This window comes from Balaenoptera physalus, assembly GCF_965194825.1.
Source record: "Balaenoptera physalus genome assembly, chromosome: X".
In the NCBI taxonomy this organism is placed as follows: Eukaryota; Metazoa; Chordata; class Mammalia; order Artiodactyla; family Balaenopteridae; genus Balaenoptera; species Balaenoptera physalus.
Window position 1 is genome coordinate 116931163 of NC_138903.1, and position 21528 is coordinate 116952690.

The following is a 21528-nucleotide window of genomic DNA, read 5'->3' on the forward strand; positions in this document are numbered from 1 at the left end:
TCACAGTCCTCACCGGATTTAACCCTCTTTAATTCATGGCTCAGAGAGAAGTGAGTTGCCCTTGGTAACAAAGAGAGGAGGTGGTAGAGCTGGGACTTAGACTCAAGTCTGCCTGAAGGCAGAGCGCATGCCCATCTCACTATGCCCCTCTGCTTCTCGCCTAGATGTTTTGTCCTTTCAAAAGGGATGACCATAAGGCTAGCTAGGGAGTCCAGAAAGACTGGTATCTAGTAAGCAATTAATAATGTTTAAATTTTAATTTAAATTTAGAAAAAGATGTGCACTGATTTACCTAACTCCCTTACTGGCCCTTCTCTTTGATCAAAAGCCACGTCTGTCTGGAGAATTCATACAGGCAATCTCCTCCAAGAACCTCTACCCTCCAGTTGGAATTAATCTCTTCCAACCTCACAGGCATTTTGTTTTTTCACTTTGTCTCCTTTTTCTAAGAGGGCATTCAAACTGTGTAAGCTTTGAGCCTTAAAAAACCTGGATTCACCCCTATTCCCTTAGAAACCTGCTAAAATTTTTCCTACTGCATTTCCCATAGGATGCCTTGTACCCAAATTACTCACGCATAAAAGTCTCAGTTTCTGAAATTTGAGCTACTTGAAGGTAGGCATGAGGTAGTTTTTATCTTTGAATCCCCTACAATACCTGCCTTCAGACGTGCTAGGTACTTGCTCAGCAAATGCTTTTAGTTAAATATAATAGAATTCCCCTGCAAGAAAGAAAGCTAGAACTGGGGAGATTGTCTGTGACCATGAAACAAAATACACAGTGGCTATAAAACACATGGTGATTAAGGGCACAGGCCCTGGAGCTGTACGTCCTGGGTTCAATTCTTGTCTCTGCCATTTATCTATTGGCTGTGCAACTTTAGACAACTTACTTAATCTCTCTAAGCCTCCACTTCCTCAGCAATAAAATGAGGCTAATAATAGTACCAACTTCATTGGGTTGTTGTGAGGTCTAAATGAGATAATATAAGTAAAACACTTCAGAACAGGACATTTTTCATTCATCTCTCCCTGGCTTAAATACATATTCAGTGAGGAGGTGTCTGATTCTCACCCCAAGCCTTCAACTTTCTCTTCTCCACACCAGCTCCACATCTCCTACCTATGCCACCTAGACTCATTCAAACCCAGCCCAAGTGACTCCAGAGCCTGCCCTCTTAAACTTACACTCCACTGCTGAACTGGGAAGCAAAGGAGCAGACTAAAGGTATGAAACCCCATTCGGCCTTTGCAGGTAGTCTAGATGTAAGCTGATGGAGCCTGGAACTAAAATCAGAGAAACAGAGCTAGAAGGCAAACGGCATGTGATCAGTGAGACAACTGAGGCCCAGGGAGGGCAACGGGGAACAGAATGTAGGGAAAAGATGGGGGGGAAGTATGAAAGAAGAAACAAGAGCTGGTGACTGACTGAAAGAGGAGACAGGGAAAAGCAGGAGTATGAGGGTGTGCCGCAGCCCCTGGAAGCATCTCACAGTCAATGGAAGGAAAGGTGTTTTTAATTTCTATGTTACCACTTCCAGCTTAGAGGAAAATTCTTTCTACCTCCACTCGATTGACAGGAGAATTCAAATCTCTCAAACATATGCTTCATTACTCAAATATCAGGTACTGCAATTCAGTGAGACAGAAAGAGGAGAAGGAACATACGTTTTCAGAAAGTAAACAAATCCCAGTGGGGGAGGGGTGGGGAATAATCACTCTGGGCAAAAGTGGTATTTTTCCTGGAAGCTTCTAGAGGGCAGGGACAATGTCCTTTAATTTGCTTTGTTGGGCCCACTAGTGAGAAGGAGGGCCATGATAATGGCAGCTATAGGGGGGAGTTCAGAGCCCTACTGAACCAAGGGGCACGCGCTGGGGTAAGGAGTTAATCTACATAATCTCCTCACCTCACTGCTGGCCCAAGAACACTCCGTACCCACCATTTTTGTAGGCTCTTTTTATTAAACAGTTTTCGGTCTAATGACTGACTTCTAAATCAAGAGAGGGCACAGGAAAGGTTTACAACTCTCCCCAGCCTCTGGCTCTGCTAAAGCCACAGAATTCTGAAACTGAATTAAATCCAGAAAGTTCTTAGTTTAAAACCAAAATAACTTTAAACACCCAGTTTCCAGTTGTTTTTCCAACAGCACTAATAATTAAAGAATCACATTTTTTATAACTTTGTAACCAAAATATCTCTTTGAGTCAACTCCATAAAAGTACACTAATTAAAGCCAGCATCTTCTGGCCTCTGATGAGAAATTCACCCTTTTATAATGGGATTACTAGAGCTTTGCTGTACAGATGAGTGGTTTGATTAATAATTTACATTTTTGAGGATATATAACCTCACTCATGGTCATGGTCTGCGTTCCTAAAATTCTCCTATTCAGTTTAATGTCATTATATTTGGCCCCGGCAAATGAATTAAGTTCTGATTAGACATCAATGTAATTATTCTCTCCCGTATACGTTATTTTCAAAAAAGAAAGGGTTGTGACGGAACGGCCGGCAGTTTGAGCCGAGGAGTTCAGTGGGGCTCAGCATGGGCAGGAGCTGTCAGACTAGTCGAGAGGAAAAAGGCGTGAAATGGAGAAAAATTGCTCAGTACTCACTTAAAATCCCCACTACATTATAACAACTAAATTAACAAATGATTGAACCTCAAAAACATGTTTATCAACACTCAAGCAATTATTTAGTCACATATTAACTGTGAAGGGAAAGAGCTTTGCTTGAATAGTGTCCCTAAACAGTTATTTCAAGCAGAAATGACTGGAGAAATTGCTCTGAGCTGATGGAAGACGGTGTTCTAACCAAGGGCAATTTTACTTAGGGGGAGAGGGAGAGACAGGAATCTGACAGAAAAAAAGTGGAAGAACTGCCAAGAGCAGATGGAAACAGAAAATAAGGGAGCAGAGAAAGAGAAGACGCACAGCAACCCTGCTTCCTCCCCCTTGATCTCCTCCACAGACAGCAGGTAGGAGAAAGCCTTCCAACGCTGGATGAAGATAGCGCTTTTCTTCCTCTCTGCCATGATAGCGTGCACCAGAAAATGCAACAAAAATACGACCTGAACACAACAACGCCTTCGTGATCTAGCCTCTTGCTTGTGTGTAAAATATACCAGAGAGGTATATTTGGAAGAGAAGCTTCAGGAAGCTGAAAAAAGGATTGCTCCTGGAAGTATTGACATTTCAAAGAGCTCAGCTTCACATCTAAGAATGCATAAAATAAACCCCTCTTTCAAAGGGTCCTTTGCCTAAGTGCTCTCTCACCTGTGCACTGGAGCTGCTTCAACATCATCTACATGGGGCAAAAGTTGTTGAATTACATCATGAAGTCCAGCTTTGTCTAGGATTATGTCTGTAATGGTAATGCAGCATTTACCTGGCCCCACGTGGGGTGAAGTGGTCCACAAAAATGAGCTGTCTAGATAATAATGCATGTATATAGTGCCTTACAGTTTTCAAGACATTTTCACATACATTATCTCTACTCCTGAGGAAAGCAGGACTGTAATTATTATCCCCATTTTGCAGATAAGAAAACTGAGGCTATTAGAGTCTAAGTAACCACCCAAAGTCATAAAGGCCATAAACAGAGAACTAGAATTAGAACTTAGATTTTTCTGACTCCAAGTCCAGTGTTTCTTCCATTGCCTTGAAGCACCAAAAATATTTTTAGCCATTCAAAATGGAAATATTAAGGGAAAAACAGTGAACATAACTTGATCTTTCCTTATCAATTCACAGCCATCACTAGGAACATTAGTTGTTGGATCTATTATAACATAGGGGCTACTGAGACAGGTAGGGATATACCCCTCTATAAAATGCCCCCAACTGCCACATTCAGTGAGTTCTTGAGTCACTTTTATGTCCTCCACTCTTACTGTCACTCGTTAACTTCTTGCTGCTCATATGTACCTCCCTCTGGCAGTCTTTCAAAGCCCTTCTAGTTAACTGCTTATCTACTACTGGCTGGAAAACTAGAAAATCAAGCTTGTAAAGACTGTGCATAAATTCAGAACGGTAGTAGGCTCTGAACAAGGACCCAGGAGCTCTCAGATGAGTCAACTACATAAAGCAGGAGCTCCATGTCGTTTTAGGTACACAGAGATGTTTTCTGCTTAACCACCATTTCTCCTCTCTGATGAAGAGAGTTCAAGTTGTGAGAGAGACAACTTCCAGAAAAGCGAAGTGCTGCTGCATTCTGAAAAGTCTGTTCTCACTCAAAGTCAGTGGTACCCTGGGGAAGACTGGAATCCTCCAGCATACAGAAAAAACCCGGACATACCCCAAATATTTCCTGATGGTACAAGGTTGAAAGTTATAATGAAATTCTACAAGGAAAATAGAACTCAAGGCTTGAAAGTGTAGAGGTGGTGGAGATATGATGAAAAACTCAGAATTCTATCCCATTTTTCTTCTCAAGGACCACAAATCCTACAATTTCTTAATTTTGTTTTACCTCAAGCACACTAAGAACAGGAAAACCATGTCACATGATGGCTTGGAAGAAGCTGTGGCATCAATGAGTTTCCTCATCTGTAAAATGGAGATAATTACAGTATGGACCTCATAGGGCTGCTGGGAAAATTAAATGAGATAATTATGTAAAAGTAAGCATCATATAGTAGGCACTTAATAAACTGTCACTATTATTATTATCATTATCATCATCATCATCATCATCATTATTAGGTAGGGGAGAAGAAAAAGAGAAGAAAATCTACTTTCAGGGAAGTTTTTCAAAAAACAATTAATTAAGCAGAAACAAAAAACGATTGTGCTGCCCCATTTTACTAAGCGCATCAAAGTAAATTAAGTTTAGGAAACGAGGCAATGCAAAGATTGAAAATAAAGAACAACTTTTTTAAATGCTTCAATCATTATCAAAACAACATTAGCAATAGAGCACTCCAACCACTGTAGCAAAGGGCCCCAGGCTCATTTATGAGGGCAAAGGCTTCCTGCAAACGAAGACATAAACTCCAAATCGAGGCAGCGAGGATTGCTCATGGAACTGTGCACATATTTGCAGAAAGCACTCACTGCTTAATACCCCCAATGTGAACTAGTGAAGGAACCCTAAAGAGATTGTGGATCTAGGCCAAGATCAAGATAAGATATCTTCAACTTCATGTGGTGAAAACAGCTCACATCACATTTCATAGGAGTGAAGTATTGGAGCAATTTTCTCAACAATTTATTCTACCAGAATCTTGGGGAGGGGGTGTATTTTAGGGAAAAAGCAACTGTGTCTCCCAATTTAAATTCATTGGAGTACTAAGTAGTTATAAGAAAAAAGTGGATACTCTCTTTTTCTCAGCAATCAGTAATACATCATCTTGTAGCAGTCCCTGATTTTAGTCTTGTCTCTCCAGATAAGGAGACAATCCTACAGAAGGGATTTGGGGCAATGTCTCTACAAACATGGCATAATTGCCTTGAGGTCCAGGACCATGTTTTATTTTGTTCTTATGGGGTTTATTTTTTCTAAGAGCGAAGCAGGAAAAGAATAAGAAGAGAGAATGAAACAAGATAGAGAATGAAACAAGATAAAGAATGAGTACATATGGTGACAAGGTAGAAGGCACCAGCAATGAGTTCAGACATTAGTTGTCTCCATGTTCCTTTGCTAGGGTTGTCCTTCTGCCTGTCCCCACAATTTGAGAAATAATATATTTATATGTATGTGTGTGTGTGTGTGTGTGTATGAGAGAGAGAGAGAACGAGTAGGTGCTGCCCCCCTACTCTCTACCCTCTGTTCACATGCCAAGCGTTCAGCTTCCATTCTATAGCAGCCATATCTGGTGGCTAATCCAATCAAAATCTTGTCACAACTTCCTTTCTCTCCTAGTCTTGTGCTGTTCCAGAACTAGAAAACACAACACGCAAAATGCAGAACTGGACAGAGATGTGAACGCTGACATGCAAGGTCCTCAGATAGACAGCCACGTCAGCTACTCTTCACGCTAGAATACCAGCGTGATCATTCCACCACCCCCATCCAGCCAGGCAATGGTAAGATAACATCTGTGGGCTTGGTTATTCTGGGAATGAAACAAATCACAAATACTCCATTCTAGAAAAGCACCTCCACAACCCATAGACTAAGATTCAGCCCTCCACTTCAACTCGATTCTCATGTCACATCACTTCTCATCACTCCACTTTCAGCCAGTAGATCAGCTCCAAAATCAATCTAAGAAGTACATGAATGGTACATGTATTTTTAAAATGAGCTTAAATTATTCATTCTTTTGCCAAATTGTTAGTCTCAACAAACTCTTCACAAGAGTCTGACTGCATAAATAGGTTAACAAATACTTCAAGCTTCTGTATTATACTTCATATAATCAACCCAACATCCCGAGGCTTTGACCCAAGAAACTGTTGTGAATGTATGTTTTATTAGCTAATTTGAATAATTTTCTCAGCTAATTCTAAGTATTTTATTATAATACACAAAATAAGCTATAATCAACCCACCTTACAATTCAAACAGGTTAATTCTTAAAAAGGTGCCATAAATCTAAAGATTTCGAATGTCAAGTAGTCAGAAGTGTTATTTTTCTATCTGACCCCAATTCTCTCCTTGTGGGACAAGAAGAAGGTAGCTGATTCCATCTGCTTAAGGAAGGATAGAAGAAAGCCCCAATATCCATAATTAACTTTCTTTCACAGGAAGTGGCATAATGAGGTAGTTAAAAGCATACACTCTGAGAGCCAGGCCACCTGGGTTGAAATCCTACTTTCCCTATTTATTAGCTGTGTGACCTTGGGCAAGTTACGTAACCATTCTGTGCCTTGAGTTTTCATCCATAAAATGGGGAAACTAATACTACTACTTACTTCATAGGGTTTATTGTGAGGATTAAATGAATTAATATATGTAAAACACTTAAAAGGGTACCTAGCACATAATGCTATATAAGTGTTTGCTCTCACCACTACCATCATCCTCCTAGCTGGGTCTCTGAATCAGGGGAGATACTCCCCATCCAGCTATGACAGTCCTACAAGTTAATAAGGAGAAATGTAATTTCCTACCCATTCTGGCAACACTACAACAGCTATCTTTTACAGTCATACACAGGTGCAGTAAGAACTGAGACTCAGAAAAAGAGGAAAGATAATCACTCACACAAATGAGAAAATGTAGGGCCATTAAGCCAGTTTTTCCCTCTTAAATGGAAATAGTCCCAATGGTCAGAAAGAGTTTGTGCATGTTCCACAAATATCCAACTACCTCCTGGAGAAAATGGTATTTAAGTAAACATTTTTGTTTTTTAAACAAGTTTTATGGGCTAGTGGAGGGAAAGTACCATTTATTCTTTCTTCAGAGATTTCATCCTTTACATACAGGTAAACAGAATGTCCTGGGACAATGATTTTTGACAATACCCACCTTTCCAAAGATTGTAATGCAGCTTCTCTAAAAACCATGTTTTTCCTTAACCAGAATCTCCCACTGGGAGGTTTGTTTGGTTTTTGTTAATTTTAATTTTTATTTGTTTTTTGGCTGTGTTGGGTCTTCATTGCTGCATGCGGGCTTTCTCTAGTTGCGGCGAGCTGGGGCTACTCTTCGTTGCCGTGCGTGGGCTTCTCATTGCAGTGGCTTCTCTTGTTGCGGAGCACGGGCTCTAGGCACGCGGGCTCAGTAGCTGTGGCACACGGGCTTAGTTGCTCCACGGCGTGTGGGATCTTCCCGGACCAGGGATCGAACCCGTGTCCCCTGCATTGGCAGGCGGATTCTCAACCACTGCGCCACCAGGGAAGTCCCTCACTGGGAGGTTTTTATAACAAATATTAATGTTGGAATGGTAATTTATAAATTATACTTAGCGTTGGAAAGCCCAGTGCCCAAATAACGATGCCATTGAGCAGCACATCTCAAATGATCCCCAGAACTCACCTTGGAAAACTGCAGCATTCTGAATAATTAAGAACTTGAGCTCCATACTTGCAGACTGAAGCAGCTGTTCCATGTTCAATCGTGCTGTTAGTTGGTATTTTTCTTCCATCTTTCTTGAGCAGCATGTTGGGCCCTTGGGGAGACATACTTGCAAATCTGATCCTGAAACAAACAAGTTTTTCATGTTTCAGTAAGCACAGTGTCTCACACACACACACACACACACACACACAGGAGGCAAACAAGGCAAAACAATGCATTTCTTTTAAAATACAGTAAAATCTTGATTATCCAAAATCAGTGTTTATCTTAACTAATCCCTGCTTTCTCCCAATTATCTTTATGACTGATTCTTTTTGAATAACCGTAAGAATTAATTGCCTAGGTTTGACTCATAAATGCTGTATAAACTAATTTATAGCACAAAGTATACGTCACTGAACACCAATATTTAATTTGTCTGTTAAAAGACCAATCTTCACTCCTATAATTTCTTTTTCTTGATTGTAATTTATGAATGAAAACACAACCAAGAAGCCACTTTCAAACTTCCAGTTATGATTTCCTAATGAAATGTATGTCTGGCCAATCCAATGTCGCTAACATTAACATTCAATCACCAAAATCCCTTACAACTCTTAACAATTCTAGCTCTAGCACAAATGCCAACCTCTTGTTCCTCTGAATTCCTGAGCTACCTCGTCACCACCTCCCTTATGATGCAGAATGCTTTTTTATTTCTGTATCTCGATAAAGATTTGCCAAATGAATAATCTTCTTGATTATTCCAAAGTTAGGGAATCAGAACCTCTTCTCAGTCCTCAACCAATGTGACCCTTTGCAGTCCTCACAGTTAACCAATACCTCCTTAAAACACTCCCCCCTCCTTGCTTTAGTGAACCTACCCAGTTCACTAAACCTATCCACACACATCCCATACACCCACATACACCCCCCCACTGCTATGGCTATTCTTTTATATATATATTTTTTAATATTTATTTATTTTACTTATTTATTTCGGCTGCGCTGCGTCTTCACTGCTGCACACAGGATCTTTTAGTTGCGGCATGCAGACCCTTAGTTGTGGCATGCAGGTGGGATCTAGTTCCCCGACCAGGGATAGAACCCAGGCCCCCTGCATTGGGAGCGTGGAGTCTTACCCACTGGACCACCAGGGAAGTCCCACTATGGCTATTCTTACCTATCTTTTCTTGCTTCCTCTTCTTCTGCCTATCACATAAATGTTGTTGACCCTCTTTCTCATTCTACATCTCTGCCCAACCCCAATGATCTTATCTAACCCCTGTGATTGCTGAACTCTCTAATCCTACCTTCACCTTTCTTCTGAGCTCCAAAATCCCACATTTTCAACTACTCTGTGGGAATCTGAAATTCAGCAGACCCCAAACTGAACTCAGTATATCCCATATGAACACACACAAAGTTACGTCTCCTGTATTCTGTATCTCAGTTAATGATTATCATCTACCAAGTTTCCCCATAATAAAAACACTTTTTGTTGTTTTCAGCTCTTCGCTGGTGACTCAACACACTTCTGTATCCATGGAAGTCATCAGCATATAAAAGAAAATTGAAGCCATGGGAGTAGGTGAGAGTCATTCAACAAATATTTTATTGGGTATCCACTATATGACAAGCACTGTGGATACAGCAGTCTGTAAAGTCCCTGCCCTCGTGAAGCTTATATTCTGGGAGACAACAAACTACATATGTAAGGTCAAGCAGTGATAAGTACTACAGAGAAAATGAAACTAAGTAAGGAAGGGAAAACAAACTGTGGTATATACACACAATGGAATACTACTCAGCCATAAAAAGAAATAAACTATTGATACATGCCACCACACGGATGAACTCCGAGAACATTATGCTCGGTGAAAGAAACCAAATTTTTAAAATTACATACTGTATGGTTCCATCTAGAAAGTGAAAATTAATCTATGGTGACAGAAAGCAGTTCAGCAGTTGTTGGCGGAGATGAAGCAGTTCAGCGGGTGAGAGTGAGGAAATTTAGGGGAGTGATAGATATGTTCATTATTTTGATTGTGATGACTGTTTCATGGCTGTAAACATATGTCGAATTTATCAAACTGTACCCTTAAAATATGTATAGCTTATGGTATGTCAATTATACCTCAATATAGCTGCTGTTTTTTAATGTTTAAAAAACAAAGTAAGGTAGGTAGGGAATGTGGTGATTGCAGGGACGATTCTATTTATGTAGGGTAATCAGGGATGGCTTCTTTCATAAGGTGACAGTTGAGGAGAAATGAGGGAAACAACGGAGAGTCCCAAGATTTTATATCCTCTACCAATACTAGCAAATATTAGGGCTCAATGCATATTTAAGTCCAATCTCCTTCTTCTTCTGTAACTCCTGTTTTACTCAAACTTTCCCTTCAATAGGCATTTGTTGAGCTCTTCTGTGGTGGCCATGAAAATGTGCATCTCAGACCTCCTACCACAGGGAGTGTAACTGACGAACAGTCCCAGCTGCTGTGCTCTAAATTCAACGCCATGTTGTGCCCAGGCCACAATCCCTAGGGGCTGCTCCCAGCCAATGACTGAGCATGGCAAAGATGCCAAGTCCTGTGAGACACAGGACTTTGCTGACAGGCATTGTGGCTTGAGGACTCCCCACTGACCTTGACAAAACTGTACTGCAGTTTACATTCTCTCTACTCAACCTTCCTTCCTTCCTTCCCTCTCTCCTCCACAGGAGTCAGACCTACACCACAGTGGAATGGCTCATTTCCTTCCCAAGTGTTTTCCCCAAGACACTTCTTGCACATCTAGTGCTATATTGGCATCTGCTTCTCAGAGGACCCAGTCTAACATATCTTCTGTGTGCCAAGCACTGTGCTACATGGTAGAGGTACAGCTTTCAACAAGAGAGACGTGGTCCTTATCCCAAGGAGCGCACTGTCTAGAGGGGTTAACAGAGATGAATACCTAGTGCATATAACTGGGTGCGATAAAGCGACATAGTTATTAGCAAGATGACAAAACATGTATATGGGATATCCCCCCAAGGGGGGACACCCCCAAACTTCCATAAAGTCCTTGGCAAAGTAATAAACATCAAATCTTACTGAAGTGAGGCTAGAAAGCATATTCAGACATTTCAGACAGCTTTTCAATGACTGAGGTGTTTTTTTTTTTTAAAAAAAAAAGGTGGGGGGAACTAGTTAGCCCTAAGTTACCAGAAAATTTATTTTTGTTACAATCTCTGATTTCTCTAGGAATTCCAGTTATCATGGCCCTAATGTACGTGTCCAAGTTTTCTTAATTTAGGAATGAAATTCATCAAGTTCAACCTCACATGACATCACTGTTGAAGTCCACAGCATTGACTCCAAGCTCTCCACTTCCTCCTCCTCAAGGGAGCTGCTGACAAAAGTAGTAAAGGAGAGCATGGATAATACAGTTTATAGCACTGGATGGAAAGGTGACGTTTAATGTGTCAAAATACAATTTGGGGTCTGGAGACACAGAGTTCAGATTTATCTCCTATAAATGTCAATCTCATATACAAGCCTTAAACCAATTTTAAATAGGGTCTAAGCTCAAAGGCTTTATGATTACCTTCAGAAAAAGAAAAAAACAGAGCTAGTTCTAGCTCACTGTGTTCTTTCTACATGAGGTTACAAAATGTAATGCTATTCTAGAAGTAGAAACTGATTCAGTTTAATGGACCAAGTAGGGAAAGAGTCCCCTTGGGGACAAGTGGCTAATCTAGATTTAAACAAGGGTAGTTGGAACACATGTGTAGATATGAAAAATCCTATATAGCAGGTACTTTCCAAACACCAATTTATTTTCTTAGTAAACTGATGCCTAAATAGTGTGTGTTTAAAATACCTGTATTTGCATATATTCATAAAATTAAATGTTATAGATAAAATTCTTTGTGTTGCTAAATTTTCATTGGTGATGATTTCCAGTTTTCAAGAATGGTAGGGTTTATTTGGCAGGGTGGCTGTTAGTACTGTTCTTACTCCCACCAGCTCTAGCTAGTGGGAGTTATAAAATAATAGGGCTCAGATCTTTTCTTTGTGAAGTGCTGTGAGTTGCTTACATCTTAGAAGGTAACAAACTGCCACTCAATGTACCAACAGAAGCCCAGGAATGACTCTTTAAATGACCATGATGCCAGTTTGGTTTGCCTTAATATGATAATTCATGAAGTAACTTAGAGCATGCATAGGGGTACCCCTTCCCTGAGTTGGTCAAATCTCATCATTGTATAAACTCCTACTACCTCAGGAATTCAGTTAGCCAAAATCTTTAAAGGGCTAAAACCTCAAATGAGAACTTATGGGAAAACATGTCAGATGTCATGAAGAAAGGTACGTGTTATATCCAAATATAAGAAATGTATATATAGCAATATTTATCCTCCCACCAACTTATCACAGCCTGGTTAATCAATAAACCAGTATAATTGATCTGGGGGCTAAGAGTTAGCTACAGATTTGAGGAAATAAAACATCTATAAACTGATAAGAATTCACGATTTCCAAACCAGGAAGGAGAGAAATAAATGCCAAAGGGAAAAACATTTTGTTTTAAGTAAATTTCATATAACTCACAGGCCAGCTTAAAATAAGCCTCAGTACATGATAGCATAAGGAACAAAGTGGGCCAGGAGAGCTAGACACACCTAAATGAAATGACAAAAATGAAATATAACCATTTTAATGCATGAACATGCCCATGAAAGAAACAAGACAGAAAGAACACACAAAACAGAAAGAAATAGAGAAAGAATTTAGAGGGGGATCCTCATCAACAAAACAAAGAACTACTCTGGGAACCAAATCCCAAGTGGGATGAATAAAAAGTAGAACCGAGGGCAAATGACCAAGGAGGTACACTGAGAACTGGTACATACTTGTGTGAATAAAAGCAGAAAGGCCAATTCAAGAAATAAGATGTAACTTACAAAAGACATAGTAAGTAGCAAAGCGTTCTTTAAGTATGTCAGGAACAAAAGAAGGTTAAGGGAAAATAGCTCCTTTATTAGATGGGAAGGAAAAGTAATCACGGACCACACTCGTCAAAGAGGTGCTCACATTTTTTTTTTTTTTGTAAAAATGGAATTCAGCTGGGAAATGGGAATAGAGACAAGCACTATAGCCTGGGATGGAGATAAGGAGAAGACTTAGCAACTGACTATTCGAATGAGTCAGAAAGGTTCAACTCTTTAGGGCTTAATAAGTTGCATTCCCAGATGCTAAAAAAAAAAAAAAATTAACTGAAGTCATTACAGGGCTGCTAGTTCCCATTTATTCTGGAGGATTAAAAAGTGCCTTCATACTATAATCTCCTCTCCTAGATTTTTAGTTCCTGAAGAGCAGAGAATGACTCCCATCTCCTTTGGGATGCCCCGTCGATCTCAGCCAGTCCTGTACATGTAGTGGTGCATTAATGAAGGCTGCAGACTGAGAACACAGAAAGAACACTGTCTGTCTGTCTGATCTAAAAACAAGGAGTGGAGACAGATGACCCTGAAAATATTACATCTGTATGCTTTGATCTTGGAAAAATATTTTAAAATACCACAAAAATCAATTTCCAAACATCTTGAAGATTCACAAATAGATGTTTCGCTTGAAGAAACTATGAAGTAATTTATTTCTAGTTATTTTGAGACAATGTCTTGCTTGCACAGTGGGTCCAGTTCTGGGTCTTACAACTGAGAAGGGATATTTGAGTTATGGAAGCTTTTCTCTGGAGGATTATTCCCATGTGTATCCAAGCTGGGCACCCTTACCAGTTGCTTTCCCTTCCAGAGGCTAAATCACAGGTGGTCCACCGAAAGCTCCCTCCGATGTGTACTCTTGTGTGAGGGGATCTCTTAGGTGTGGCTACCTGTGGCCTTGCCTTCTTGACCTGTAACACAGACTCTCTCCTTTGGGCCTAGTTCTTACTCTTTTTGGCTCCATTCAAGGACTTGACATTTTAGACTGCTTCTGGTTTCCCTTAGCCACCTCCGCCAGGACTGGGACTTCAGTTCCTCTCTGCCATGCAGTCACAGGTGCACCACACTACTCACCTGGAGACCCCATTCCAGGCCTGAGCTCTGTCCCTAATTGGAAGAGGACAGTGAACACTATATACGAGGCTGTTTAATTGTATCTGTTCTACTGGATTTTATTCCAAGTCAGTAAGTATTAACGGCCTGGAGGCCAGCATCATGGTAGGCAAAACACTTATGGTCCCTCTGGTCAAGTAGTTTACAATTCAGTCCTAGCCCCACCACTTACTAGCTTGCAACCAAGGGTAGATTACTTAACCTCTACATGCCTTTTCGTCCCTATTATCAATACCACTTACCTTGCAGAGTTGTTTGCAAGGACTGAGTGAGATTATGCATGTAAAGCTCTTAGCCTACTTGGTACAAGGTAAGTATTCAATATATGTTAAGTAAAATTAAAATAAACAAAAAACAAATTCATGCTAAGAGACCAGACTTTCACACACAAAAATAGCTAGAGAACAGTAAAAGCTGATATATGGTTAGGTGACAAAATATGCAGTATATTTTCTGAGGTGACAGAAATAGTCTATATTTTAATTGGGGTGGTAGTTACATGGGTATATAAAGTTGTCAAAACTCAGTAAATTCTTCACTCAAAATGAGTGTACTTTATTATTTATAAATTATATTTCAATAAAGCAGAATTTTCAAATATGTAATATAGACAACATTTGCTAGATAAGTAAATGCTCACCAGAGGCTCTAGGTGTCAAAGAAGACTTCCGGGAGGAGGTAGGGCTTGAGCTACACGGTAAAAGATGAGAAGGCCAATGGGTGAAATGCATTTGGCACCTGTGGAATAGTGGGGCAAGAATAACCTGCCTGGAGAGAAGCTAGATAATCTGGGGTATAGCTAGCTTATCAGGCAAGATGGGCCAGAGTCTGAAGGGCCTTGAATGCAGACAAAAGACTATGGGCTTGACTCCATGGACAGTAAAGAACCACTGTTGAGTCTCAAGCAGAGGCATAATATGATGAAGGGTGCTGTTGAGGAAGATTAGTCTTACAGCCTGAAATTGGGAAGTGAGCTAAATAACCCCTCAAGGTCACTTCCAGCCCCCCGATTCTCCAATTACCTTTATTATGTTCTATATGTTGGTTATTTTACTACACTGCAATTTTAGCTAATGACTATAAATTGTCAAAAATCACATTTAAAAACACACTAAAGAACAGAAGAAATATTAATGTAGACCTTGATCCTTATACTTTTCTAAAAGCAGATAGAACATATTCAAACAGCAACAGAAGAGACTAAATCGTCAGGGCTCAGTAACAATGACAATTGAAATCTTTTCCATATATATACGTGTGTGTGTGTGTGTGTGTGTGTGTGTATGATGATTTCACACATTTTATTGCCCAGGTCTGCTTTATGAATGGCAGATTTTTTTGCTAATGAACGTATGCTGTGCTAAAAACAATAATGTAATATTATCATTAAAGTAATATTACGCAAAGGAATGAATGATATCCAAAACTGGTTGCTTCATGACTTATAGGGAAAATAATAGATGCCTATTAGAATTATCCAAAGGATTAAGTGCAGGTTGCTCTACAAATGAATGAAAAAATAACTTATCAACCATTTCTAAAAGGTTTTTTTTTAAACAGAGGACAAGTCAATTTGCCATCCAGAAATATTAACTAATTTCCTTAGCATATAACAGTGACTTGCTATTAGAACGGTGCCTTTTCCCCTAATTAATCATTATCTAACTCAAATCTTACATGCTCATTAATTTCTTACTAATCAAGATAGGAATACAGATGAAACAAATGGCTGCATTTGAAAGCAGTGGGGAAAGTGAGGATTGCTGGTGGAAGAAATCGTCTTAGGGAACCCAGATGAAGGTTACCCTTCTGTTATTTAGCCTGAAAGAACATGACCTTGCAGAGGGCACACCTGGGTATCACGAGCTCAGACTTTAAATCAAAGATCATGCCTGGGGCCGCGACAGACTCTGCCTCTGTAAAAGGCAGGCCAAAATGTCGCTACCACATTGGAGTACTGGGAGTTTAAAGCAACCCTGGAGATAAGCCATTCTCTAAGCCTGAGAATTAAAGAACGAATTACCTTTATCTCTACTGCCAACTGTCAATTAACTGCATATCATTTCATGCCCAGTAAAGGTTGAATCCCTAGATCACTACACTCTCCCACAAAGAGGTTCTTTCTGGACCACATTCCCAACCAGCAGTCAAACATGTGCTCTGGGAACACAAATTCACTGATTACATTCAGCCTTCCAAAGTGGTGAACAATTCACTCATACAACATTTACAGAATGCCTACTTTGTGCTAGGGTCTCTGCCCAACCCAAGGAATACAGTAATGAACAGGACACAGTCCCTGCCCTGGGGTTCACAGATTGGTCCAGGAAATGGACTCCCAAACTATCAATAACTAGAAACTTCTAGGTCACTCTGGACACCTCATTCACCCTCATCCCCTATAGCCAACTGTCACTAAATCCTACTGGTTATGCTTTTTAAATATCCCCTCATCATTCACCTCCTTTCCATCCTTGCCTCATCACCTCACCTCTTTTCACTTGGAAAACTACTACAGCCTCTAAACTGGCCTTCCTGCCTCTACCCTCTCTTCCACCCAAGCCGGAGAGAGACGGTGCTAAAGTACATATCTGATCACATCGTTCTCCGTCTTAAAAACGGAGCAAAGACACAGGGGTGTGAAAGTGGGTGGCATATACAGGCACTGCCAAGGAACCTGGTAAGGCTAGAGGGGAAAGTGAGCTGGTGGAAAGTGGCTGGGGCCAGATGGGGAGGAGCTACGTGAGCCCTGCCCCCAGATGATTCCTAGTTATCTTCGGCTATTTTTTGTTTGTTGTCTTTTTACATTTTTTTCCAGCTTAACTGAGGTATAATTGACTCTGAGTTATCTTTGGATTGGATTCTCACAGGAGAGAGTGTTCGCGGGGGCAGAGATGCACTCCACAAGCTTTCTGTCCTTTGAATTCCCATAGCACTCTGCAGCCTTTATAAAGACACTTCTCACACTCTCTAACTTGCATCACAGTTACATTTGCATGCCTTATCTTCGCTAGATTTAAGTTCCTTGAGGGAAAGACCCTTGACTGACTTATCTTTGTATCTCAAGGGGCTCGCTGACGTTTGGGCTTGATGCCCTCCCCTTTGACTTGGAAACAATGCCAGAACTTCAAGAGAGTTCAGTTTTAAAGGAACCAGGTCAGATTAATTGATGCTAATAGAGCAACTCGTAGAAGAACAGTATTCCAGGAAAAATAAAGAATCCTCAGAGCCCAAAATGGAGCTCTCTCTCACCTCCTCTTCTCCCTTATTCTCTTCCCTCCACCCCGCCCCCCCCCCACACACATTATTTAGACAGGGTAAAAACCCTAATAAAAACAAAATTGGGTTGGAGGATATGCCAGTTGGGATAAAGAATCTATTTATTTATTTATTTGTTTATTTATTTATTTTTGGCTGCGTTGGGTCTTCGTTGCCGCACGCGGGCTTTCTCTAGTTGCAGCGAGCGGGGGCTACTCTTCGTTGCGGTGCGCAGGCTTCTCATTGTGGTGGCTTCTCTTGTTGTGGAGCACGGGCTCTAGGCGTGCGGGCTTCAGTAGTTGCGGTGCATGGTCTCAGTAGTTGTGGCGCACGGGCTTAGTTGCCCCACAGCATGTGGGATCTTCCCGGACCAGGGCTCGAACCCGTGTCCCCTGCATTGGCAGGCAGATTCTTAACAACTGCGCCACCAGGGAAGTCCCGGGATAAAGAATCTTTTAGAATTCTGCCAGAGGGACTAAACCCAAGGCATTTTCCTGTCTCCCCCTAGTCATTCTTTCACTAATCGTTATTCTACTCAGATAAGTAGCGGAGATCCCATCTTTTAGGAGATGTATAATTTTTATTTTTCAGATACAATGTTCAAATACGCAGACCTGAAGCATAGCTGAGAATTTCAACACCCTAGGCCCAATCTAAGTGCTAGGCCATTTCCCCTGTGTATGAAATCACATCGGGGGGGAAAAAGAACCCTTCCCTACCAAGACTAAAGTGTTATTATCTGTTCTGCTACCAAATCAGCTGTGTGACTCTACCAAATACTTTTTCAGATCTGGGCCTGACTAGATGACCCTGCAGACAATTTCAGGTCTGAGAGTCTGCTTCCAACTATAGGTCAATCAATAGTCACTAAGCCCATTCTAGACTAGGCATTGGGAGGACACAAAAGAAGCAAAGGACCTGCCTCTGTCCTTCTAAGAAGGCTCTGTCAATAGCACTCGACAATAGCTATACATGAACATGGATATGAGGCCAAGGCAAAGACCAACAACTCAGCCTTCTCAGTGCTTCACCCCATGTAATAACCACATTCCCTTTTATATACCCCTTTGTCTCCAGAGGCCAACTAATGTCAGATAGCTTCCTGATGGATGGCACGCAACAGCAAAGGGAAGGGCTCTGGAATCAGACCAGGTTGTGAATCCCAGCTTCACCACGTAACAGCTGCGTGATCTTAGGCAAGTTACTGAATCTCTGAGCCTCAGCTTCCTTATCTATAAAACGGGAACAATAACACCTACCTCTCAAGGTGGTTGTGAGAATTAAACTCCTATTTAATGTTTCCCAAACACATGCCTTCATTTCTTGCTTCCCTATTTTGTTCATGCTATTTCTGTCCCAGGAGTGCTCTTCCCCTAGCTTCAGCTATTATAAAACCTTCTCATCCATAAGGTCTCTCTCAAGTGTCTCTTTCCTAATGTTTGTCTCTCCTCCCCCAGGTACCCTCTCCACCAAATAAACCCCAGGAGCTGTCAACTCTCTGAATTTTCAGCACACTTTGTACTTCTAATACTGCATTTTGCAATCTAGCTTTTATAGCTATTGTTATACTTTTATTACCCCTACCATTAAATTGTAAGTTTCTGTAGGCAGGAACAATATCTTGGCCATCTTTGTATTCCCTGACATGGCATAGTACCCGGAATATAGTAGACACTCAATTAATGCTCGTTGAATGGATGAACAAATACTCAACAGTTAGACGCTGCTTCCTATAGATAGTAAGCTCCTTATGTCTTGAGGCATTCAAGCATAATTTGGGTAGCAATGTCAGAGATACCACAAAAGGGACTCCTGCACTATGTAGCATGCTGGGCCTGGTGACCTCCAACGTTCCTTTCTCTCTGCGTTTCCATGAAGACCACCCTCTAACTCACTAATCTCTTTACACGCCAAGACTGTCACTGCCACAAATGTTAGAACTGGTCCTTTTGTCATAAACAAGTGTGACAGCATTTCTTCAGAGAATGTCTCATCTGTGACAACTATATATTTACCATTCTGCATGCAAGTTGTACCTAAAACTCAGTATACCTGACCCTAAAAAGGCAGTCTTTTGCTTCACAGATGTCTCTGGCTTCTAAAACTCCCTGTACCTGATGTTTCTGCAAACCACAAAGACTAGGTAGAAGGCTACGGTAGATTGAAAGCACACCATCACCTCGACTCTACAAGTCCTGTGAAAAGGTTTTTCAAGTGACTAATAAGCAACGATTGCCTTCTTATGGCTAAAGTGTTTAGAAAAATATTTTTTTTAAGAAAAAAAATCCAATAAGGCCATGAGTTAAAGACACAAAGTCCATGCTGAATAATAATACGGTAGCCTATTCAGTTTCAGAACTCTTCTGATCCAGAGTGACTAGGTAAGTCATTTCACTCCCCAGGTCCTTGATTTAACCTTTTAGAAAGTGGGTCAACAGCAGTTGCCACCCACATCCCTTTCAGGAAACACACTGAAATTTTATAACCAACTTTAAGCTTCCCTAGAACAAGTTCCCCTTAGACTAGAGAGCTCTGGTAAATTGGTATGATTCAAGAGGCCCAGAAAGTTCTTTTCTGTAGTGGACTGAATGGTGCCCCCCAAAAAGATTATGTCCATGTACTAACCCCTAGAACCAGTGAATGTGACCTTATTTGGAAAAAAAAGGGTCTTGCAGATGTAATTAAATTAAGGATCTCAAGATGAGATCATCCTGGATAATCCAGGTGGGCCCTAAATCCCATGACATGTCCTTATGAATGACACACAGAGGAGAGACACAGGAAGAATAGAAGGCCATGTGAAGACAGAGGCAGACATTGGAATGATGCAGCCACAAGCCAAGGAAGGCCTGGAGCCAACAGAAGCTGGAAGAGGCCAGGAAGGATTCTCCTAGAGCCCTTGGCGGGAATGCAGCCCTGCTGACACCTTGATTTTGTACTTCTAGCCTCCAGAACTGTGAGATAATAAATTCAGTTGTTTTAAGCCACCAAATTTCTGGTAATTTGTTATGGCAGCCCTAGGAAACCAGTACACCCTCCCTCTCCCACCTGTAAGTACCTGCCTAGTAATGTCTAAATGTTTCATCATGGGTGAGTTACTACTTGGTTAAGCAATTTCATCAGGCGTTGTCTTAAAGCGTAACATTCCTTGAGTAATTCCCTCATACCTCAAGGCTAAAGAGTTTACCTGGGAGCTTCCTGGAGCACAGGAAAGAGGGGGTGTGGTGGGGGAGTTAACCCAGCACACCTGGATAGGGACAAGGGGCGATGTCAAAGGGAAAGATTAAAAAAAGATCAAACGGGCCAAAACCAAATTTTATCTATGCTCAGCCTTGAGAAAGTCATATTGACGAAGCCCAAATGTTACTTTAACAGCATAGTCCCATACTATGAAACGGAAGTCTTGCAGAAGCAAAAAATAACAATATTGCCTCAGTCCTTGGTTCATATTCCAGAAAGTCTGTTAGGAGGGCGCTCAGACTAATCCAAATGCCTCATTCTCGCTGCTCAAATGTGTTTGTTTTCAACGTATGGACACCAAGGGGGGAAAGCGGGGCCGGGGGGCGGGGGCGGTGATGGGATGAATTGGGAGATTGGGATTGACATGTATACACTGATGTGTATAAAATAGATTAACTAATGAGAACCTGCTGTATAAAAAATAAAATTCAAAAAAAATGTTTGTTTTCTTAAGCCTGATAAATTAGGTGTATTTTGTATACATGAAAAAAAGCATTTTAAGCTATTAGCAATCAAATAATCACAAAGAGAGCTGGGCAGCAATGGAATATGCCTATCAGTCTGGGCCTCCAGCCCAACCCTGAATTTGGTAGGAGTTTCTCTTCACATTGTACCTGCCCTAGTCTTCCAGCACTTCTGGAGACGCTGTTTAACCAGCTCCCAGGCAAATCTTTCTGATGCCCAATTGCCCTTACTGTTAAGATGCTTCTCCCAGCTCTAATGGCTAACCTAAATTTCAGTTTCAAGCCATTGCACCTTGTAATTACTTTCTCAGCCACTGTAAATAATCTGTGCCCTCTATTCTATCTTTCCCCTTTCCCCATGATAGGGACCTGTGGAAAAGGGAGTCGGTTGCCTTGTTAGTACAACATACACACTGCACCTGAGCAAAATGCAACCAAAAGAAAATCAAACACTCACTCTTGATCCCTGAGTGAGAAACAACGTTATTGATCTTTTCCTTTTTCCTATCCTTCAGCTGATCTG

At 41.0% G+C, this 21528-nt stretch overlaps 1 protein-coding gene across 1 annotated transcript in view; it reads right to left on the minus strand.

The window, feature by feature from the left end:
• Positions 1-21528, minus strand: part of GPC3 (glypican 3) — a 426198-nt gene that overhangs the window by 386420 nt on the left and 18250 nt on the right. Inside the window, exon 2 of the mRNA XM_082445345.1 lies at positions 7923-8084. Coding sequence (XP_082301471.1) covers positions 7923-8084 — 162 coding nt within the window. The remainder of the gene's footprint in view (positions 1-7922; positions 8085-21528) is intronic.